The following is a 23,082-nucleotide window of genomic DNA, read 5'->3' on the forward strand; positions in this document are numbered from 1 at the left end:
GTTAGAGCTGCATTTACTTGTTTAGTGGTTTTTGGACTACTGGAGTTATAAAAAAACCTCGATACTAAACTAATCCAAGCACATCTTGCCTCAAATTCATGTACTCACCTACAACAAATCCTGTAGATAGAGAAGCTGCCTTTCAGGCACACAGAAAGAATAACTGCATTTGTAGGTGCCAGTACAGCCTAGCAAGGAACATCACATTCTCCTCTGCTGAGTGACAGATGCTTCTCCAGCACAATGCTGAATATCATGCAGTTATGGAAGACACCTGAAAACGTCTGGAAACACAAAGGGACTTTTGTTCTACGGGAGAACAATGATTACTTGGGATATAACAAATTCGCCCTGGAAGGCCCAGACTCTATAGCTAGAAATGCTGTATTAGAGATGCAGAATTTAGAGGCTGAGTTGGGGCTCTGTAACAATGTTCACCATCAGAGGAGCATTCCCTAGGGAGCCCACTCTTCCCTCAATGTTCTGTAGTGCAGTTTGCACATCCAGTTGTACGATTGAGGCAGAGCCAAAGGCAGTCCCCCTTTTCACAGTGCCCACAGCTCACCCTGAGCAGAGAACTGCAGCTCAAATAAGAAAAGGTGACTTTGTGGTCAATGCCACTTTGCAGAAACCCAGTGAACTGAAAAACAGGAATATCAATTTGGCCAAGTATAAATAGCAAGCAGAGCTCTAACTGCACGCTTCAAGTATTAGTCAATGCTGAGCAGTTCATGCATATCTTACTGCATTAAAATCTTGCTTTAGAATTCTAGGGAATATCTAGAAATGAAATGAAAGCACAATTAGCAGCTTGAAGTGCCATTTCCTTCAAAATCAACAGGAAAAACTTCTGGCAAATGGAACAGTGTTTTTTCCCCCAGATTAAGCATGCTAAACTGAAAACCAGAATATGGATCACCAGCAGCTAGAACGGAAAATGGCACATTAAATATTGCTTGACTTCTCTAAACCAAATCCCAGACCTCAACCCCTACATTAATAAAGCAAAACTCAGAAAGTAGTTTCAGAAATAATGTTAATTGAATTCAAACTTCCTCTTGATCCAAGAGTTGCTTTAGCTCCCTGAACAATGCATTATGTTTATACACTCTGCTACCAGTACTCATACTTTATCCCAAGTGTTGAAATGTTGCCTCAAGCTCCTGGATTAACGTGATTATGCAAGATGCTCAGTTTTAAATAAAAATAAATTTCTAGCACTTCATATGGTGAAGAACATCTTTAACTTTGGACTGCTAAAGCTGTAAAACTCAAAAGTACACCTAAAGAGGCACAAAATACACCACTTATTAACTCAGACTATTCTGAATATACTCTCAAGACTGCAGGAAGCAAGCTGGAGTTGGAACTACTGATACCCATGCTGTCCTGCAACATCTGAAGCAACTTCTGTTTGCAGAAGCTAGGCAAAAATGTAACCACTTTGAATAAATTATGATAATTAATGCATATACCTCAATAGAAATTAAAATCCTGTATCTTTTTTTCTCTCCCTCTTGCAAGACTTCAAAGAACACTCTTCCCTGCAGAACTGTCCCATTACTTTCCATCAGCCACCAGAGACACATTTCACAAGGTACCCATCCCAGGGCACCACTGTCCTCTGCTTCTGGGTCTTTTCAAACCAAGAGTTGCTACAATTTTTACTTTATATTAAAAGACAAAGAATATTACCTCTGATCTAACAACAGACCTGCAACATAAGAGAGAAGCTAGAACAGCATTTCTGTGAAGCCTTCCATTTCTGCCTGAGTGTCCTGGCATCAGCTGTGCACAAGTGCAATAGTCTCTTGTTTCTTAAGGATTAATTTTTATAATGTGAAGAAGAATCCATAGAAAGTCCTCTCCTTTGAGAACCTATAGTTTTCTGTTACAGCCTACAACTAGATATGTAATTATTTACTCTGAGAAGTTTAACATTTATTTTTTTTGTCCTGGCTAAACAAATTAAATGTACATTAGACTGCTCAAAGAGCTGTTCACTGAAAGTAGGCAGACGTGGGGACCCATTGCCCTGCAATGGCTAAACATATCCTGAGACCTGCTGATCTTCCTTCAGAAGGGAAGACATTACAGGCAATGAGTGAGTTGAGGTTTTCTCAGACTACAAAGGAAGTCTCATCTTTATCCCTGTGAACCTTTAACTTACAGCCTTGGCAGGTCTGTGCATGTTAGCAGCAGTATAATGTTGGTGTCTGCATGAGCATTGCTTCAGTTGGACCAAAAACATTATCACAGTTCTGAAAATTCCCCTTTTCTCCTCACCTATATGACTCCAGGCTCTGTTCCAGCTGAATTCTTGTTAAATGGCAGTCTAGTTCTGCTCCCATGACAACTGACCAGACTACATTCTCTAATTATTTCATTCATCCCTTACATATCAACACCCAAACAGTTCTCCAGCCAAAAGAACACATTTCACAAAGTTCTTCACAGTTATGACACTCCAGCGTGTCCCTACAGGTAAAGATTAAATTAATCCTGCACCAGCAACAAGGTCTCTCTCATTTTTCAGAAACCCATGCCATCTCCTAAATTAGATCTTTCCCTACAAACACTGCTCCATTTGAAAGTGAGCAAGCCACTTACAAAACCATTGATGTAACACTCCATCTGTGCCCAAACTTTCCACTGGGGTCTGTAAAATGCATTGGAGGCCCCATATGACTTAATGTGCAGGTTTTCAGTACTGCTTTCAGAAGAGAAGGCTGTGTGAACTCCAGAGACAATGCTGCGAGCACCAGGCCACATGAATCTGGTTTCTTACATATGCCAAATGTTTAACCTGAACATCAGTTAACAGTGCAAGCTGCCACTGGAAGATTCAGAGGATCTTCTTTCCTAGTGGATTTTCTGGTACCAAGTGCTGTACTAGCTCAATTAGCACAAAATTAGCACAAATTGCTTGGGCTCTACTGAGTCATCTTTATGGCAATTGTATGAACTTAATTACCTCCTTAGAGTTTCGTTGAAACTACAATGCTGTGGTGATTACCCCAAGGTCACAAAATGCTGCTTTCTCTTTGAATCTACTAGATGTAGTTTGCCTGAAGCTGGTCCCTGAAGCTGTGCACCCCTTTGCCCAGCTGATACCTCCATCAGAATGAGTGATAAAAACACAGAGCAAGCACCAAGGCAGATTGCTGCATGGAATCTAGACTTGCAGAAAACAGCTCAGCCTCCAACTACTTCAGGAATACTGCTCTCAGGAAAAATACACCAACAAAACAAAAAGCCCCTTGTGTTGCCATGGCTTAAAGACAGTTGTAATTTGGGAGGAAGGGGAAAAGGAAGCCTAGGAAAGTGGTGTGTATCAGCAGGCGATTTGTCTGGGCCTGTCTCTCCATCTGCCAAATGGGAAAAATACATAAACCTTCCTGATATTTACATTTGAAAATGCTCAGTGTAAGTGACAGCAGACACATACCACTCATTTCAGTGCAGAACAGACCTATCAGTATAAACAGACTGTCACTCCACAGTTCTCCACAGTTTCCCTAGCTATTAAAAGGATTTGATAAGTGTCTCCCATGCAGCTATTTTATTAACTTGCAGAAGCACAACTGAGCCATCCCTACCAAGGACCTTCACTGCTTTGTTTCCAGTTATTCACCCAACCGTTTCATTCTTGTTTTCTTTCTCCAGTTCTATCACCCACTGAAAATACATCAGGTCTAATGCTTCCTAAGCTTCTGGCAACCATACCCGTACCTTTTATAGCTAAATAAACACATTACAGCAGCTTTGCCATCAAGCTCCAGCTGGTTTCTGGAGCTAAAGTAGCTCTTTATCCCCACCTGGAGGAGAGACCGACTTCAAAAGAAGCGGCGACTCAGAGCCAGACAGTCTCCACCTGCAAATGCATTTCACAAGGTGGCCAGTACCCCACTAGGACACAGCTGCTTCAAATATGTGAATCACAGCAAATACAGCTCAGGCAGTTCTATTTAATCAAACTTTTGTACTCGTCTAAGAAGTCCTCTCTCACCTGTTACCAGCTCGGTACATTCAAAATATTGGCCATTTATTTAAAAAATCCCCAAACAAAACACACAAAATAAAAAAGGTAAGGAATAAGCAAATTAATTCCAAATGGGGTTGTCTGAAAAGCTGTTTATTTGTTTTTTCAGCAGTCAGGAACTGGATTGCTCCAGCGCCACTGGAGCTGCTGCCTTCCCTCCTCTTACTCCCCACTGAGATTAAAAGCAGCTTTCAGATCCAGTTTAGGAAAATCAGATTGGAGTGGAAGCACATGTCACACCAAGAAATAATGTACCATTTTTAGTCCTCATCCTGTAAGCATTTGTTTAAATAGCCAATCATTTTAAACTGGTAAATAATCCTATTAAACTGGATTAATGAAGTCCCCTTGCATGATGTTACAAAAGGAATTTCTCTCTTGTTCTAACACCATTTTCCCCCTCTTTGTTTCAATGTTCCCGAGGAGTGGAATATGAGGCCACTTTGTCTTGTCTGACCCCCTACATAACGTAAACCAGACCATGTCACTCAACAATCCTTGCATCTTCTCGCATGAAACCCCGATGGTCAAGAAAATTTTACCCACAGTGATCTTTTCTGAGAGAATCTGTACATCTTGTCACAAACAAAACCAAACCTGTGTCGGCAGGTTTATTTTCTGTAATCATGCTTCCTGGTGTTAATTATATACCTCTTTGCTATCTTATAAAGTTAATTATTTTCTAAACCTCTGATCGGAATTCTCCCTCTGAATACCAGCATAACATGAGCATTCCTCTGGTTTTATGGAATTTCCCCCAAGTCCCCAATATTATAAAACCAAAGCCGCAGATAGTTTTTTCTGCCCAGCTGTTTTTTTCTTGCAGACAAATTACTGGGGCTTTGCAATGAAATGTATCATCTTGCTTCTTTCTAAATGTGAATTAAAAACATGTATCAAATACACTTCTGCATTATGAGCCGTTTTACTTTGTCTCTCTACCAGGGGATATTACCAACACACGGGGTTATTTCACTCTCCCTGTACACTGAGAAGTGAATATCCTTCCTTACCTCTAGAACCATGTTCCTTTCCTGGGGACTTCAGCTTCTCTTATCAATTGTCTTAACCTGGAATGCATAATTACTGTTTCCTACAGCTCCACGGATGTACGCAGCTCTCATTTCTAAGTGTTTCACGTCACAGCTGTCTCATGTCTCTCTGACGTGGCTTTCTGGCCATTTAATACACTCCCATTCAAAAATCCTCCTTTTCCTCCACAGTGTGAGGAAGTTGTTCTACCACACCGCTTTTAAATTCCCTCGCAGTCGGGACGAAAGCCGCCCCTCCCGACAGACGGGAGGCGTCTTTGCGCTTGCCACTCCTCACCACACGCTCTCTCCACACACCGCTGTCTGCACAGGCCGCCGAGCAGCAAGCGGCGCCGGGCCGGGCTGCCCGCCCCTCTTTCTCCTGCCTCACCCTTCATTTCTAAGGCAGCCGCAGCCCCCGCAGCCCCTCACGGCACCGCGGTCCCGGGGCGGGCGGACAGCCCCGCAGCGCGGCCCGGCCCCCGCTCCTCCCATCATGGCGGCCGCGCCCACCGGAGGTGGCGACACCGCGCGCGCCCGGTGACGCGCCAGGGCCGCGCCGCGCGCGGGGCAGCGGGAAGGGCCGGTCCCGCAGCGCGGCCGGGCGGGCATGGCCGGCCCGCACCTCCCGCCGCCCAGCTTCCTGCTGGTGGGTGCGCAGCGCCCGGGGCGGGGGGGGGGGGAGGGCGTCACCGAGCCGGGCGGGCGGGTCCCGCTCACCGCCGGGTTGGTTCGGTGTCTTGGCGGGCAGGGCGGGTAACGGCGGGGCCTGGGGGCAGAAGCGGGGCGCCCCGGGAGCGGCGGGGCTGAGGGCGGTTAGGCCGTGGTGGTGAGTGCTCGTCCTGGCTGCCGTGACCTGATCTGCCCCCGGTCCCGACAGGCCACGCTGAAGGCAGATTGCGTGAACAAGCCCTTCGTGCAGAGGTGCCACGACCTGGAGACCGTGATCGAGGAGTTCCCCGCCAAGGTGAGCAGGAACCGCCTGCCCGGAAACTCCTGCTGCTTTCACCGGACGGCTCTTCTTGTTGCTCTTTCTCCTCCCAGGAGTTTGGAGGACCCCGGGAGCAACACTGGAGAATCCTATATTTCCCGAGTTAAAAGCTTTTCTAGTCACTAAAAGCTTGTTTCAGTTTCCTGCACTTCATTTGTGCCCTTCAGCCTCGATTTACACCCACAGCTAGTTTTTGAAAGGTGATAAATAACTGCATGTGATGCTGATCAGTATCCTTGCAACTGTAGTGGGATCAGAAACCAGGGTAGTTTTCCTGTAATTGCCATGTATGATCCATTCTTGGGAATGGAAGCTCTGCCCAGACAGTGGTGATCTGGGAGCAACCATGAGCAGCACAGACAGTGTCTGTGCATCCTCGTGCCTGTTCACCTGAGGAGCTGCACACATCAACTCTGTCTTTTTCCTGCAGGAACTACATGGCATCTTCCCATGGCTGGTGGAGAGCATCTTTGGCAGCCTGGATGGCATCATTGTAGGCTGGAATCTTCGCTGTTTGCAAGGAAGAACAAATCCTACTGAATACTCTGTGGCTTTGGATTTCCTGGATCCCCGGTAAACACATTCATTTCAGCACAGATTAAAAAAAATGCACAGAGAATAAATAACCATTGTTTGACCTTCTTCCACTGTGCAAACATAAATGCATAAAGTGAGACAGGAGAGGGCACTGACCATGGATTTTCTTTCCAATGCTCGTTTGCAGTGGCCCAATGATGAAGCTGGTTTACAAACTCCAAGCAGAGGAGTACAGATATGATTTCCCAGTCTCCTATCTTCCAGTGAGTAACTGAACATTTTGTTGTTGCTGCAGCTGATGGAATTTGTGCACAGTTTATACATAGGGTTCAATACCATAGAATCACAGAGTGCCAGGTTGGAAGGGACCTCAAGGATCATCTGGTCAACCCTTTCTAGGTAGGAATGCAGTTTAGGTGAGATGGTCCATGTCAACATGAGTCTTAAAAGCATCCAGAGTTGGGGAATGCACCATTTCCTTGGGGAGACTATTCCAATGTCTGACAGTTCCAGATATAGGCCATGGTATAGCCTCAGTACTCCAGGTTTAGAGCACACTAAATTTTTTAAATGAGGAGAAGAATTCCCATTCCACTCCAACTGGAAAAGTCTTTGTGAGGATCTTTTTTTTTTTTTCTTCTTACACCAAATACTCATTTTCAGTGAGAAAGTCAGCAGTTACCTAAAGAGTATGCATTTACACAGGAACTACTGCAATGCAGTAAAATCCCACTGAGTTTCCTGTAGAGACCATCCCAGAATACTGGAATGCAGCAGAATTTCACTGAGAACACACCCTGCAGGAGTGCTGCACAGCCTGACTAATATTCCATTACTCTGTCTTTCAGGGCCCTGTGAAGGCTTCAATACAAGAGCAAGTCCTACCAGAATGCTCTTTATACCACAACAAGGTCCAGTTCCCTTCATCTGGTGGTTTAGGTTTGAATTTGGCTCTTAGTATCCTTTGAACATTTGGATATTTAATTCCTTTTAAATATCTAAAACAGAGATTATCAGCATTTCTCTGTTATGTGCCTAAGGTAAATTACAGTCAGGCTAAAGACTTTGGGCTGATTAGACATGTTTAGGTTCCAATGAAAAATAGATCTATTCTCTTATAAATACTTGTGGGGGAATATCTGGCCTTATTCGAGTCAACAACAAAACTCCTAGTGATTTCAGTCCACCCTGTATTTCACAACTTTTGTTTTCTTAACTACTTGTACTGATGCAATGTGACAGCAAAAGGGCAAGGTAACTTTGCAGCCACTGCACCTGTTGGAAGCTGCAGGTCTGGCTGCAGTTTGAGAGTCAAATGTGCTAAGAACATGAACACAAACACACCTTGCCACACAGAAAACCTCTGTTACCAGTGATTGGGTCAGCTGGAAAGCAAGAAGGCAAAGCTGAGTTTCCTATTAAGCTCTAGCAAGTTAATTTAGCACTAACAAAATAAAAACTTAATGTTTAATCAGCATCCCCAGGTATCTAACAGCTGTACCTGTTTTTTGTTACCTGTCCCTTGACCCTGTTCTTCCAGATCCATTTGAATATTACATGTTTTACTTTGCAATTAGTTTGATTACACAGAAGGTAAGTACCTTTTGCATTTTTTTCCCTTTAAAAAATAGTAGCCTTTCTCCACAAGGCTTTAAGGGCCTGCTGGGATGTTGTCCAGCTAAACAGCCAGCAGTTTTACCTGTACTTTTAGAATTTGTTATTGCTGTGGTTGTAAGACTGGATAATAAACAAAATACCCACCTTAGCTATACTGGTGAGTAGGCAGTGGATTCCAAATGGGTTTCCCACCCCTCTATCCAGTCACACTGTTCATGCAGTCCCAACCACAGCTTTGTACTGTGGTGTCTGGTTATTTGGCTCCTCTTCCTGCTGTTGCTTGTGCTACATAACACTGCACTCCTCTCATACTTGGTTACATTCCCTACTACTGATTGGTTACTTCACTTTTGCAAAGTGTCTTTGTTGTCAGTTCTCTCTTTATAACTACTGGGCTTCTGCTTAATTACACTAATTGGCTCAATCTGTGTAGCAGATCCTCCCTAGCAGTGCCTTAAAGTACCAGTGTATAACTCAAGGTATATCCTGTGTGTCTGTTTCAGAACTCACCTGTCACCCATCATGTCAGCCCTTCCAACAGTGCTTACTTCATCTTGGTGGACACATACCTGAAGTGTTTCCTACCCACAGAAGGAAGTGTCCTTCCTCCACCTTCTTCAAATCCTGGGGGAGCCATCCCTTCCCCAACTCCTAGGTAATGAGTGCAGTGCCAAACTGTGGCAACAGTGCTTACAAAATATGGCTTGTTGGAACAAAATCCCTTAACAAGTAGAAAACACTCTTCATGACCTGCACGTACTTACTGTATAATTACATAAATAGGTTTCTGTTCTCTTAATTTTACCATAAAGGTCTAAATCAAAAGTCAGAAAGGCAGCTATTATTGGAGCAGAAAAGCCACATACAAGCAGCAAAAGTTCACCAGTTCAGAAACTCCAGTTGTGTTTTGTGCCCTGAAACTGGAGTAGCACAGACCTGACTGTACCTGGCAGTAGTTTTACTACCTTCAGGATAACCACTGTTACAAGGAAGCTTGCATTGTTCATTAATATGGCTATAAAGCCAGACAACCAGGCAGTTGGCTAGTCTGTTGCAGTTCTGCGGGTGCCATCCTTAATTGTTTAATGCTCTTATTACCTGTTTTGCAGTCCTTTGGAATTGCTGTGTCAGGACCATGTCTCTGGCTTTTCTGCAGACTGGTAGTGCTCCTAGGTTCCTTAGTTCATAACTTCCTGATAAAAAAAGCCAAGACACATATTAGCAATCAAATCAAATAAATAGTGGCTGCATTTCAGGTGACTTTTTGCATGGCAATAGAAAAAGCTGTTCAGCCAAAATTGGAAGGAAGAGAATGGAAGATTTCTGACCACTTACTGAAGTTCTGTATGTCTAAGTGATAATGGCATAAAAACAAACTCAGAGTTGAAGTGAAAATTCTCCTGTACAAGCACCCAGCCTTTTGTTCTTTGTAGTGGCTAAGTGTGTGAAAGTCCACATTTTCAAAATTGGTTTTGCTAATTTAATTTATAAAACGTCACCAGTATTAGCAATTTGATACAAACATAAGAATAAATAGCCATTATATTTTATAGAACTGCAATTAAAATAAATTCCAAATACCCATTTCCCATCAACCATGCAGTCTTACTTCTTAAAGACTGTTTCCCAGTTTGTAAACTGGTGATGAGAAGCAGTGATGTATTTCCCTGCTCTGGTCTTTCCAGGTCCCCAGCAGTGCCTTTCACATCCTATGGGATGCACCACACCAGCCTGCTGAAGCGGCACATCGCCCATCAGCCCTCGGTCAATGCTGACCCAGCTTCCCAGGAGATCTGGAGATCAGAAACACTGCTTCAGGTAGGATGGATTTTAGGAAGAAAACACCCCATGACATTGCTTGCTCCTAACTGAGGAATCTCTTCTTTTTAAGCCGGAGACACTTGGGCCCTTTTGCTTCAGCTTGTTTTTTAAATGGAGCAGGGCAGCTGTTGTTTTCTGTCAGTGAAACAAAGAACTCCTGTGAAACTGTTGGGTTGTAATTTAGAAAGGCACTTTTAATCTTTTTTTAGACTGCATACCCAACAACTGATCTCACGCATTTGAGTGAGTTTTTCCTGAAAGGTTTCTAAACATCTTTTTTTTTTTTAAATCTTAACATCAGTTCTGTGCTCTAAGCAAAGGTTGAGCACAGATAAGCTGGCTCTGTTCACCATCAAGGGAAGGGAGTATCTGAACTTCAGGGTTGTTCTGAAACAAGTTCCTACCATGTTGCTGAACTGAATTATTGATGTTCAGCAGGTGCTAACAGTGCCAACTCAGTCATTTGCTTGGGTATAATGATAACCTGAAAGATCTCTGAGTGGGTGCCTATTTACAACTTTGTTTTCAAAATATATACTATGGCCTTCCCTTATACCTAGTTTGTGACTGACAAGTCCTGGATTATTTCTCTTTCCCTAGCTGAGAAAATATTTGTTTTGCAGATCTTTGTTGAAATGTGGCTTCATCATTATTCACTGGAAATGTATCAGAAAATGCAGTCACCTCATGTCAAGGTAATAGTTTGTACTTCATTTGTGAGCGTCATGTGATGGTTGACCTCTTACTGTGGGGTAAATCTCCTGTTGTGTGGAGAAATTTTTTTGTATGCTGATCCAAAGGAAAGAAATAATTGAGAAGAACAGCTACATGAGTGTGTCAAACTGCCAATCCACTTAGGAAGAATGTTGTTAAATAAGTGTCACCCAGATTTGCCCTCATTGCAGAAGTTGTGTTGGTTTTGTTTTGTCTTTTGTAAAAGACAAGTTTGTGGGATGGTCACAACAATCTGAAAACCAATATCCAAACTACTAATGTCTGGGAAGATGCTACTATAAAACCATAGTACTAAAAATAGCTAAATTTATTTTCATCAGTGATAGCAACTGTTACTGAAATACCAATCAGTAATTTTTAAGATCCATAACCAGTTTTTAGCATAAATCCAAATTAAAATAGGAAATATTACTAAACTGTCCTTCAACATGAAGTGAAAAAGCCATGTTTGTTTCATATTCCAAAATGGGCTTCTCACCATAGTGGTGTCAGAAGCAGGTGTTCTGTAGCTGCAGAGTTCAGAGTATCTTACAAGCTCTTGCTCAGACAACACACTGTTTTAAGCAGTTTGTGGTGGCCTGTTCAGTAACAAACTACTGCATGTGACAACTAAGTGTTGGGGAGGCAAAGATCAAAGCCATTATAAATGTACAGGGAATTTGAAGGAGAAAATACTGATCCTCTGAATTCCCTCTGGGTCACAGTGGGACTTTCATAGGAGGGGAGAGAAATATAGAAGCTACTCAGGATTGATTCCTGTGTGAAAGCAATATGAGAGTTGATTGATTGAGAAATTCTGATCCTTCACAGGCTATAAAATAACAAACATTTCTATTTTGTTAGGGAAAAATATTGGAGAGCTGAAGTGTGATGGGTATTTTTAAAGCTGAGATCAAAATACAAAATCACTAATGTTGCAAAGTCTCCACTTGGGACTCCCAGCAGCATGGCTGTGCACCTGTGATGGAAAAGCTTTGCTTGAAGTACCTTTGGTCTGTCTGTCTGTCCAGTCTCTGTGCATCAAGTGCTGTGCTTAGGCCAGAAATAATGATTGCTCTAAACTTCTCTCCTCTGTTCACCCTCAGTATTTCAGATGCTCTCTTCTAACCCTAGGGAGCAGCAGTTAGAGACAACAATTATCTGTTATGGTGAAAGAGGGCTTAGGTGGAGCTTAAAGATCTCTGAAATTGGCACTTCAGGATCCTTCACAAGATGTGTTGAGCCACAGCGTGAGGCCATAACTTCCTGTTGGCATTTTAGTTTCATCTTTGATCGAAAGCAATCATGCGCATGTAAAAAAGGAAGCCTTTAGTCTTTGGAAGGGAGAACATCTGAATAGGTGACTGGAACTCCCCATTACATCCATAAATAGATGTAATGACTGAGGAATGGTTCCACATCAGCTGGGGACAGCACTGTTCATAAGCTAAGCTTTGTAGGCTTGTCTCAGGGCGGGCTGAAGGAGAATGGTCTGCTTCATAGTTCCTCAAATGAGGAAGCAGAACATGCAGAAATACAAGTTTTGTTTTAACAGAAGGGGCTAAAGGGCTTGACTGGAAAGCCAAGATCACACTAAACTTTATTCTTAAAATGATTAATGCAGGTTCACTTCATTCCATTTAGCCTTCTGTGCATTTGGAAGGAGGGGTAATTAATGACCATTCCTCCCCAGATCTAGACTTGTTTGACCACCAGTGACCTGAAATGGCTATATACCTGTATTGGAAGGTGGGATGAGGTTCCACAGAACTTGCTCTTTCTTCGTCCAGCAGCCAGATGTTTGCTTTGATGGGCCAAGCTAGATCCCAGATATGTAACTTTCCTGTGAAGTGCCTCAAGAAATGACAGATCTTCCTTAACCTTGTTAATGTCATCACAGACTTCTCTGTATGAGTAGAAGGCAGTGGAATAGGAATAAATTATGAAAGTAAATAATTTATTTTGAGAAAATGTATTTCTTTTCTACTTTACTGCTTTGAATTCTTTCTGGGTCTGGCGTGAACCTGAGGTTGACACTATTTGCTATGCTGAATTTCTCTGTTTTCCCCATTAATGCAACTATTTTCCCTTTCTTTTACATTGTCTGTTTGCTTTTTCTTTCTTGGATGATCCAGAGCCAAAGTGTGCAGCATCTCTTTTCCTATTCCCTTCTTCTGTAACTACAGTGAACCCTTAAAAAGAAGATGTTTGATAAAACTCTATGTAATGCTTCCTGACCTTCCAATGCCAGGTGCCACAGACCCCAGCACTGCATGTGGAACACCCATTAGACTACAGGCTCCTGCTGGCTCCTCTGGCAGGGAGTGGATTATGAAGCAGACACTGTGTTTGAGCTGTTGGGAGCTTGCAGGAACAATCCACTGCTCTAAGAGTGCAAAACCAAAAGATACCAAACGGGCAGTAGAGGAGATTGGGTCAGGGCTGTTCAAAGGCAGCAGAGGTGTGACCTGGAGAGTTAGTTTAGACACCTGATAGTAATCATTGGGACCTGTGTATTGGACATTTTTTGTTTTATGTTCTTCATTAATTTCATACATGTGTGTCACTGTTGCTACAGTATCCTCTTCACCATCACATGGTCAAATAATATTCTTTACCTTATTCATCCAAGAAGGGATCTGGCTGAGGCTTGCAGGTGTCAGTGTTAAGATGCCTTTTTCATCAGCATCTAACACTGAATGTTTGGTGTGTCTTTTGTCTTTTTGTACACCTGATGTTTCCCTAGTAGTAAAAGCAATTTCCTCTTTTGAGGAAATTCACAAGACCTGCAGCCTTCCTAAATGGCATTTAAACAGGAAGAGAAGACAGAGGATGTCTCTGATCTGGACACTTATGGGACAGGATCACAGTTTTTGTAAAAAGCCAAACTTTTTTTTCTTCCTGTGCCTCGGGAAGAAGAAAGTATCAATTTGAGTTTCTTCCCATTATACAAACCCAGCTTCTCTGGCAGCTCAGGAAGAAATAAAAGAAGTTTTCAAAACAGTATTTTAAAACTTTGCTGGACATGGAATGCTTTTACTCCATTATTTAATAAAACTCTGCAACGGTGTGTAAATCCTTGTCACTGCAGTCCAGTTAACTTCCGAAACAGGGAGTTTATTTGGCAAAAGCTCCATATCCCCTACCCATACTTACTTTGAGGGTAGCAAAGAGAACAGCCACAGCCACTTACAGCTGTATTTTTTAATACCTGCCCCCAGTTGCATTTCCAAGTTGATAAAGAGTATCAAATACTGTACCAAATAAAGAGGATACTGTGGCTGCAGTTGTTACTGTGATATGTTGTCCCTGACTGTATTTGTGATGTTCATTTTTTCCCCCCACCCTTCTTCCTTGGGCTCATTCTCACTTTTTTTTTTCTCTTGCTCTCTTCTCTCCTTTTTTCCCTCCCCCCCCTTCCTTTTTGTTTCTGTTGTCTCAGCTGGAGGTTCTCCACTACCGACTCAGTATCTCCAGTAAACACCACGGTAGTCCTGCCCAATCCAGCTACCAGGCCCTCCACGCATACCAAGTATTACCATCTTTTCATTTTGTTTCCTTTAAAAAAAATCTTGTTCCATCATGTAATCTGCAAAGTGTATTGGTGCTAGCTGTACAGCAGCTTTTTTTTCTGCTGAGGTGGGATTTTACAACCCGATTGAGAAACACTGCATTGAGTTTTTTCAGATTTTCAGTGAAAACTGACACTGAGGTGTTAGCAAAAGTCATGAAGAAAATAGTTTAAAAATCTAGCATATTATGAGGACTAATTGGGAACTCCATTTTTAGAGATGCATTCTTGTAATGCATTGTAGAAAGAGGCTTATCAGCTACACTGACAATTTTTGTGACCAAAACTGGCTTCAGCAACAGCAGGTTTCTGCCCCTGGCACACTAGGCATTGAAGCAAACCTTGCATCGAAGAGAAGATCAGAATTTTCATGGTTGCCACCTAAAATTAAGGTAGGTAACATCTAGGATTTTTTAGCCAGTGAAATATTTGCTAATACTAAGTCTGTAGCTGCAGTCTGGGCACAACGGGCTCAAGCTGGAACATGGAAAGTTCCATTTGAATATGAGGAAAAACTTCTTTACAGTGAGGGGGACTGGCTGCCCAGGGGGGCTGTGGTGTCCCCTTCTCTGGAGATATTCAAGACCCCCCTGGATGCAGTCCTGGGGAATGTGCTCCAGGGGATCCTGCTTTAGCAGGGAATTGGACTAGATGATCTCTAGAGGTCCCTTCCAACTCTGACCATTCTGTGATTCCGTGAACCTGAATGTCCAGTTTTTCAAAAGCACACCAGTGGTACATTTGCAGATTGTTCAGGAAATGTGCATGCAAAAACATTCCTGTTGGAACAGATTGCTGATTCCTCTTTCCCTACTTCAGCCCTTTATTCATTGGGTCTTCATTCTGGGAAAGGGGAGGGCTGAGCACTCTATAAAGCATTTATTATACGACAAAGCTTTTTAGCACTACATAGAATTTCCCTGCTGTTTAATCCTGTAGTTTTTTATAAAGTGCTATGATATCTCAAGGTACTGCTTAGAAAGGAAAACAGTAACTACTTGTCTTTAAACCTTTGTTACTGTTATGTTTATCTAACTATTGTGTTAAGAATGGCATACGACCATCCTGTCACCTAAGGTTTGACAACAAAAACACTTGCGAGGAAAAATACTTTTTAAACCTGTCCTGTTTGTAATGGTGCTGATCCAGGCTAAGAGGAAATACAAGAGTTGCTAAGTGGAAAAACTACTAGCATCACCTGAAATGATGTATTGAAATAGTGGTGCTGGTGGTTTTGTAAGGTACCTTCAAGGGGAGCCTAGAATTTTTTTGAAATTACACCCTTTCAAGTGGAATACTCCACTTCTCTAATTCCTTTTGGAGATCCTAATCTAAGCTTCTAGGACCAAGTAACTTCTCAGAGTTCTATCTTCTTACATAAACTCTCCTCAGAAATTATTCTCACCAGGAGCTGCCAAGAACACAAGACCAGCCTTCATTAGAACTGGTGACAAGGTTATCCTCTCTCTTGGAAGAGTCTCAGATCTGGCTGTACTACATGACTGTATCTATCATTAAGCCTCAAATCTTTTCCTGGACTGAACTTTACAGGGTATTAAAAATCCTATAAGATTGTAAAAACACATCTGCTTTGCCTCAGGCATTGCAGAGAAAGGAGGCATGAGGGCCCACAGAGACACACACATAAACACACACCCCTCCCCAACCCCCAGCACTGGCAATAGTGTTGATGGATTTAAGAAATGGAAACTTTTTGTATAAATATGCCTGCCAGTCCCCTAGTTGTATTCAGCATCTTACCTCAGCATGGCTGCATTTGGCATCCTGGAAACATCCTGCAGCTATTGTCTAATACACTCTTCCAGCATCTTCTTCTATACTTGCAGCTGTAGCTTTTGTTTCAGGTACATTGTTCTCAACTTTTGAGAAATGTGAGAGCTGTGAAACTTACAATACAAATGGTATCTTAAAATCTGCCTTCCATAGTGGATTAACATTAGGTCACTACTAATAAAGCAGATTACAGTAGCAAAAGGGTCAGTGCTTTGTCCCCAGGTTCTGCAGCAGACCAACTCTGGTGCTGGCCACCCAGGAGAACTAGCTCTTTTTTACCTCATTCATCTCCCTGCTCTATCATACACTCACTCATTTATTCATAACATCACAGTGGTTCACCATCACTCCTTTTGCTATTCCCCCCCAGGCTTCTTCTATCCATAATGATGCTAGAAGCAACAGGATCACACAGGACTTGAAGCAGTTCTTACTATTCCCATAACTCTCTCTAGGATTATTCTTTCTTAGAAGGCAGATGAGTACCAGCATAGGAAGGAGAGCTCAGTAAAGCCAGCCAAGAGCATAAACAAAGGATCTGCTGTGCTGTCCACAGCAATGAACTTATAACCATAATGAAAGGCTGCATATTCTTTTTTCAGAAAGGGGTAAGTTGGAATCTACAAGTTATTTTGTTCCTTAATGCTAGCCTGAAATTCAGTGCATTAGAGTCCTGTAGATAATTTTTCTTACAATCACATTATAAAAAACACACTACTGTTTCGTAGTGAACTGATGGCAGAAGATGGATGCAGCTTGTCCTGGGGAGCAAGTCTGTCTAAAATCAGGTGGCACCAAACTACAGTGAAGAACCTAGAAGGAGAGCATTTTTTGTATTTGTTTCTGATCTGAGCATATAATTTTCCTGAATTATCTCCTGGACATTTAATATATGATACTCATTACTTCCCTGTCTTTTGCTTTGAATCTAGGAATCATTTAAGCCCACTGAAGAGCACGTGCTGGTGGTTAGACTGCTTGTGAAACATCTGCATGCTTTCAGCAACAGCCTGAAACCAGAGCCCCTCTCCCCTTCAGCCCACTCCCACACAGCCAGCCCACTAGAGGAGTTTAAAAGGTAGGCATATGAGCAACCCATCTGAAATAAATAGAGCTTCTCCCTGAAAAGCTCTGCTTTCACTGAGAGGTTGAATTAGGTTGTTTTGATGGCTAAATACAGAAGCACATTATTAGAAGCACATGAGAGCTGATGGATGATGTTTCTCAGACCCACTAGATTGGGGGGCAGCTTCAGGAGGGAGGATGTCTTGCTATTACACTAATCTATACCTTGGCACAAGTCAGGGAAAAGAAAATGCTACCAGAGGATTCTGGCCAAGAATTTTATATGTACGTATTTGAGTTGAAACTCAATGGCCAGAAGTAACTTCAGTTACAGTTCTTTCTGTATTTCCAGTTAGGTTGTTGGTTGTTTTTTTTTGTTTTTAAAGTTTGCTGCTGGTTTATACACGTGACTGTCTTTGAATTTGTTTGCAGGGTTGTAATTCCTCGTTTTGTCCAGGAGAAACTTTATATCTTTCTGCAACACTGTTTTGGCCACTGGCCTCTGGATGCGTCTTTCAGAGCAGTATGTACCTCTTTCTAAGTCTGTAGTCAACAGAACTAGTAATCTGTTATTGCTGTTTAGCAGCTATTTCTTGGTCTTTAAATTCCTTTTATTCTACAGTAAAATTCTTTATTTAACATTTAATGTTAGATGTAAGAAGGAAGTTGGATAGATCTTGGTAAGAATTACTACAGGTTGCTGGATGATTTTCCTGACACTGAGAATTGCTGTTTGAGAAGAAGTAGGTGTTACTCTTGAAACAGATATAAGTCCTCATTTCTTAATATTCTACCTAATATGATAGGTCATAAACAAAACTACTATGATATTAATTTACAGTCAATTATATCTGTGTTTGAGGTACTCATGTAAGGCAGAATGTCAGAAGAAATGTTTACAGAGGCCACAGGAAACCTGTTCTTGGCTTCAGTGCAAGCAGGACTCCACTGTGTTTCCTAAGGGTGGGGGGGGTATGTCTATGCAGAAGATGAACTGAAATGATATTAATGTAGCATCTGGTTTACTTAATTCAATAGGGACTCAGTGAATACTATCAGAGCTGTTAAATGCACCTTAAATGTAGCCACCAAGTTTTCTTTTTTTGTAGTAGCTGTTTGAGTGCCATCTTAGTTGGGTACAACAGAAAATCCAGATTGATCCTAATGACCATGCACTTAGTTTCTTCAGTTCTTTTTTAAAGATACTCGATTACTAGAGAGAGCTTTATTCCTAAGAACTTTTGGGTGTCATTAAGGTAGCATTCATGAGGTTTAAAAGCAACAAACAAAAACCCCTTTCTGAATTCCTTTCAAAAAAAGTACAGATACTCATGTGGTTTTTTATGTGTGATTGTGCTTAGGTTCTTGAGATGTGGTTAAGTTACTTGCAGCCCTGGAGATATGCTCCAGAGAAGCCACCACAAAGCGCAGAGCCCACGCCTCGCAGCGTGTCGGAGAAATGGTAAGGGGGAAACAACCCTGAGTACTCTGAGCCAAGCCCCAGAGTTTATGCAGATCCTGAGTAAACCAGCAGAATTTCAGGAAGCATCCACCAACCCTGAACTGGCTTCCCACAAAAGATCAGAGATTTTGTTTTGAAAGGAGTACTCTTTTGTCTCATGCAAATAAAGCATCTTTCCAGAGACAGTATAAAACATTCCCTTAATGACTCATTTGGCAGAAGATGAAATAACAATTATTTAAATAGCTGTACTTACAAATCCTGTACTCACTTTGACAGGGCTGCCTTCATTCAAGAAAACCTACTCATGTACACTAAGCTGTTTGTAGGATTTCTGAACAGAGCTCTTCGAACAGACTTGGTCAGTCCAAAAAATGCTCTCATGGTGTTCCGAGTAGCCAAGGTCTTTGCTCAGCCCAATCTAGCTGAAATGATCCTGAAAGGTAAATGGATATTTTGACATCTTATGCTGTCCTGTCTCAATCTTTCATCACAATGGCTACATCTTAACTCAGAAGCTCTGAGGTGAATAGATTTACTCTCCCCTTTTGTATGCTATTAACTATTCACAGTCTTCACTAATGTTTGTCGTACTGGTTTAATATGCCTGTAGCTTTAAAGAATAAATAACACAGTATTGGGTACTTACAATACAGTCAAGTTTTTCTTACACTTGTCTTACTTATTTACCTCAGGATTAAAACTTCTTGTATATCTGAAGGTATCTATACTTAGCAAAATACCTAGTCAACTACTTATGTATGCACTTTAGGATAATTAGGGTACGGTAAATTTGGGAGAAGCAAGATTTGGCAAGTATTAGTGCCTTAAGTATCATGATTTTCCACTGCCTTTGTTGAAAAAAGTTACAAGCTTAAAAATTGACTGTATGGTCTGCATTTCAGTGCACTCTTAGCATTTTCTGCTGTAGGTAAAGATGATTAAATGAAAAAAATGTAATTAAGGCCTTTTTTTCCCTAGAACTACCTGCCTACCTGAAACAAGTTGCCCAGCAGACTTAAGATACTTTGTAGTATGAGTATTATGAAACCTCTTCACTACTTTTCTCACATTCTAGGAGAACAGTTATTTCTGGAACCCGAACTTGTTATTCCCCATCGTCAACACCGACTTATTATGAGCCCCACACTTGGTGGGAGCTTCCTCTCATCATGGCCTCCAACGATTACAGATGCTTCATTTAAGGTGAAGAGTCATGTCTACAGCCTGGAAGGACAAGACTTCCAGTATAAACAGATGTTTGGCACAGAAGTCAGAAATTTGGTAAGCAAGAAGGGTGTTGTCACTTGCCTCTTCACTTTGACAGGTGTTTTCTCAATGCTGAGCATCCATATTATGAGGAGTGGAAAATCTTAGATCCTGCACTACTGTGTAGTTAAGTTTACTGATGGTTACTTCTGGAATCTGAGGGGTCTCAGTCCAGCAAAACTGTAAAAATCTACTTGGTCTTTGCTAAGTAAGTTACTATAACAGCTTGCTGCCTTGGAGTAGAATATTGCAAGTATTTCCTCTCAGGTGTGCTTCCTGGGAACTTGTGAGTCATTGTATTGATCAGTACCTTTAAAAAAAAGTAGCTATAAAACCTAAGAAGCATTAAGTTCCTTAAATGCTTCAACAGCAAAGAGCTACCTTTGTCCTACTGGAAATGCAACTAACAGTCTTAGCACAAGTCCATATAAGCTAAGGGTCCATATGAGTTTGCTGGGTCTACTCTTACTCCAGGTACCAAGGCACAGTTTTATCCATGTATTGATGCTTATTGGTCCTTTATGTTCATCCCACACCATTTTTTTGTTTGTTTTAGGTGTTAAAACTGGCTCAGTTAATTTGTCAAGCACAGCAAACAGCAAAATCCATATCGGACCATTCAGCAGAGACAGTGGCTAGCCAGTCCTTCTTTTCATGGTTTAGATTTACACCATCTGAGATGAATGGTTCCTACACAGGCAATGACCTTGATGAAATTGGGCAAGACAGCATCAAAAAAACAGACGAGTATTTAGAGAAGGCACTGGAGTACTTGTGTGAAATCTTCAAGGTACATAGCATCTTTCTAAGAACTCTCCCTACATGGTAGTGTGAACAGGAGTCAGGATTCTTCAGATATACTTCTGTGTCTTGTACTTTGTGGCATCACAAAACCATCCAGAGACCCTGCCAGCAAATTTTTTCAGGCTTTTAGGCTTAACTTTACCTGACCACTTCAAAACCACTTTCAGTATAGGCAAAGCTACAAGCTCTTAATTTCTAAATATTATGCTCACTTTGTTTTCAGTGACTGATCTTTTGGAATATAGTTTTTTACCAAAGCTGTCCATTTGTGCCTGTTCTCATATTTACAAACAGGCAAGACATGGCTTAAATTTTAAAAACAGCCCAGTATCTCCTAATTTTAAAGAGCTATAAAATTACAACCTGTAACTGCAGGTATAGATGAATGGATGAAGTAGAATAGGCTGTTTCTTTGGTTAAACTTAAAATAACAGATTAATTTGTCAGCCATGCTCCCTTGTATAGGACTGACCTAGAAGACAACTATTTAACAGCTCCTGAGGAGTATGGGGCGTAAAGCAGAACACCTCTCTTGGATTTGAGGAGCAGAAATCTGGAGACTTTGCTCTCCTTTTAATGTCCAACCAAGGTGCTGTTAAGCAGTTCTTGGTATCTGTGCTGGCCTTCAAAGGCTTCCACTGCTAAAGAGTTTGTGAAGGGAGAAAAATTAAATAGAAGAAGGGAGTAAATCCAACACCTGCTTTAAAACTGTGTTATTCTTGAGCAGCTGAATGAAGCCCAGCTGACCCAGATGATGATGAAGTGTGGGACAGCTCCAGATGAGAACGGAAAAAAACAGCTTCCAGACTGCATTGAAAGTGAGGATGGCCTCATCCTTACACCCCTTGGCAGGTATCAGGTGAGAGAAGATTTCTTCTTGAAAACACCAATTGTCTTTCTGTATCAACAGAAATGCAATTTATCTGGGGCTAAGACAGATGCCCATATAAAGGTGTTTCAGGTGGGAGCTACAGGATAAGGGGTTTGCTTTCCTGTTTCTAGATGATAAATGGCTTACGTAGGTTTGAGGTGCAGTACCAAGGGGACACGGAGCTGCAGCCCATCCGGAGCTACGAGAACGCCACCCTGGTCCGCCTCCTGTTCCGTTTGTCCTCAGCTCTCAACGAGAGGGTGAGTGCAGCTCTGCCCCCTTCTCTGTCTCCCATTGCCAGTTCCTATTCTTCACTGCACCTGCACACACCTGACACTTGGTTTGTTCTTGCTCCATTGCCTTTATTGAGGGTATTTCCTAATAGGATCAGGCCTGCTTCTCTCTCTATAGTTCTGCTTTTCCTAAATAAATCATTAATAAATTACATTCTAAATGTATTCCTTATGTTTGATGAGCAAAGTGAATTTAATTCAGAATGAATGTTTCCAAAGCAGGAAAAACAAATTATTTTCTTCCTATAGGTATGACAGATAAAAGGCAAGTCTGCACTAAAACAGGTCTAGCATTGACATACTACTGATGTTTTTTTCCCTATACTTCCTATAATCCTCATCCTATAAATGAAGAAAATTGTAAAATAAGTTACACTTTATGAATACGAATTCTTAAACTTTTCTTACCTCAGTTTGCTGATCAGATGGATGTGCTTTGCTCGAGGGAAGACTTTGTTGGCAGACTTTGTCGCTATCATCTTACCAACCCACACCTCATTCAGAAGATCAGGTATAGTCCCGTGGTGAAGGACAGGACAAGCCAGAACTGGGGACCAAGAATCAGTCTGAGGTTTCTAGCTAGCTACAGGACTCTCATTTCTTTGCTGATGATCTACTTCATTGCATCCTGGTTTAACGTTGGGCCAGTGGGCTGCACGTTCATTATCCTGATTGGGTATTTTCTTTATGCCATAATAATGACTTTTTTCTCTGAAGGATGGAAACCACATGAACATTAATTTCCTTCTCTCAGCTTACACTTGTAAAAATAAATGTTTTAAGGATGAGCCTGGGATTGAATGACTAAAGTGTCTGAATTATTGTATCAGATCTTCCTAAAGTATTTTTTTAATATTAAAAGTTAATTGAGTTTTATAAACAATTACATGGTCATGTGGAGTGGAGATAATAAATGTAAAATTTATTTTAATAAAAGCATTCCTATGGAATCTTCTGTGGGGGGAAAGAATGAGCCATCAGTATTTATAATGATTAAATGAACTGTGCCATATGCAGAAATAGTTTTGAAAACTAACATCTCATTACATCTTGTTTGAAGAAAAACTGAAAGGTACTGCAGTGGCAGCTGTGAAAACTGCACTAGGAAAGTTCCTGTAATCCTGAGGGACGTTCATGTTTTGCAGCTCTTTCCAGATATGTTTTAAGCAAATTGTTACAAAATAAAATCTATAAACGCCT

At 41.6% G+C, this 23,082-nt stretch overlaps 2 protein-coding genes across 3 annotated transcripts in view; one reads left to right on the forward strand and one right to left on the reverse strand.

Moving 5' to 3' along the window:
* The window catches only part of GGT5 (gamma-glutamyltransferase 5), a 37,009-nt gene extending 31,578 nt beyond the window's left edge, over positions 1–5,431 (reverse strand). Inside the window, exon 1 of the mRNA XM_051633804.1 lies at positions 5,056–5,431. The gene's annotated coding sequence lies outside the window, so the exon portion shown is untranslated. The remainder of the gene's footprint in view (positions 1–5,055) is intronic.
* A 199-nt stretch (positions 5,432–5,630) lies between these two features.
* Positions 5,631–22,832, forward strand: SMPD4 (sphingomyelin phosphodiesterase 4). Of its 2 annotated transcripts, XM_051634122.1 has the most exons (19): positions 5,631–5,722; positions 5,954–6,040; positions 6,495–6,637; positions 6,789–6,864; positions 7,450–7,558; positions 8,142–8,194; positions 8,722–8,873; positions 9,904–10,036; positions 10,663–10,734; positions 14,196–14,285; positions 17,051–17,196; positions 17,616–17,706; positions 18,545–18,645; positions 18,925–19,088; positions 19,724–19,929; positions 20,471–20,704; positions 21,446–21,577; positions 21,721–21,849; positions 22,296–22,832. In XM_051634122.1, the coding sequence occupies exons 1-19, from the start codon at positions 5,684–5,686 to the stop codon at positions 22,620–22,622; spliced, it is 2,484 nt and encodes an 827-aa protein (XP_051490082.1). In that variant the 5' UTR covers positions 5,631–5,683; the 3' UTR covers positions 22,623–22,832. The 2 variants fall into 2 exon arrangements, with proteins under 2 accessions (XP_051490082.1, XP_051490083.1); XM_051634123.1 differs by lacking the exon at positions 14,196–14,285 and having other exon boundaries at positions 5,668–5,722.
* Positions 22,833–23,082: the final 250 nt, after the last annotated feature.

This window comes from Apus apus, chromosome 16 (assembly GCF_020740795.1).
Source record: "Apus apus isolate bApuApu2 chromosome 16, bApuApu2.pri.cur, whole genome shotgun sequence".
In the NCBI taxonomy this organism is placed as follows: Eukaryota; Metazoa; Chordata; class Aves; order Apodiformes; family Apodidae; genus Apus; species Apus apus.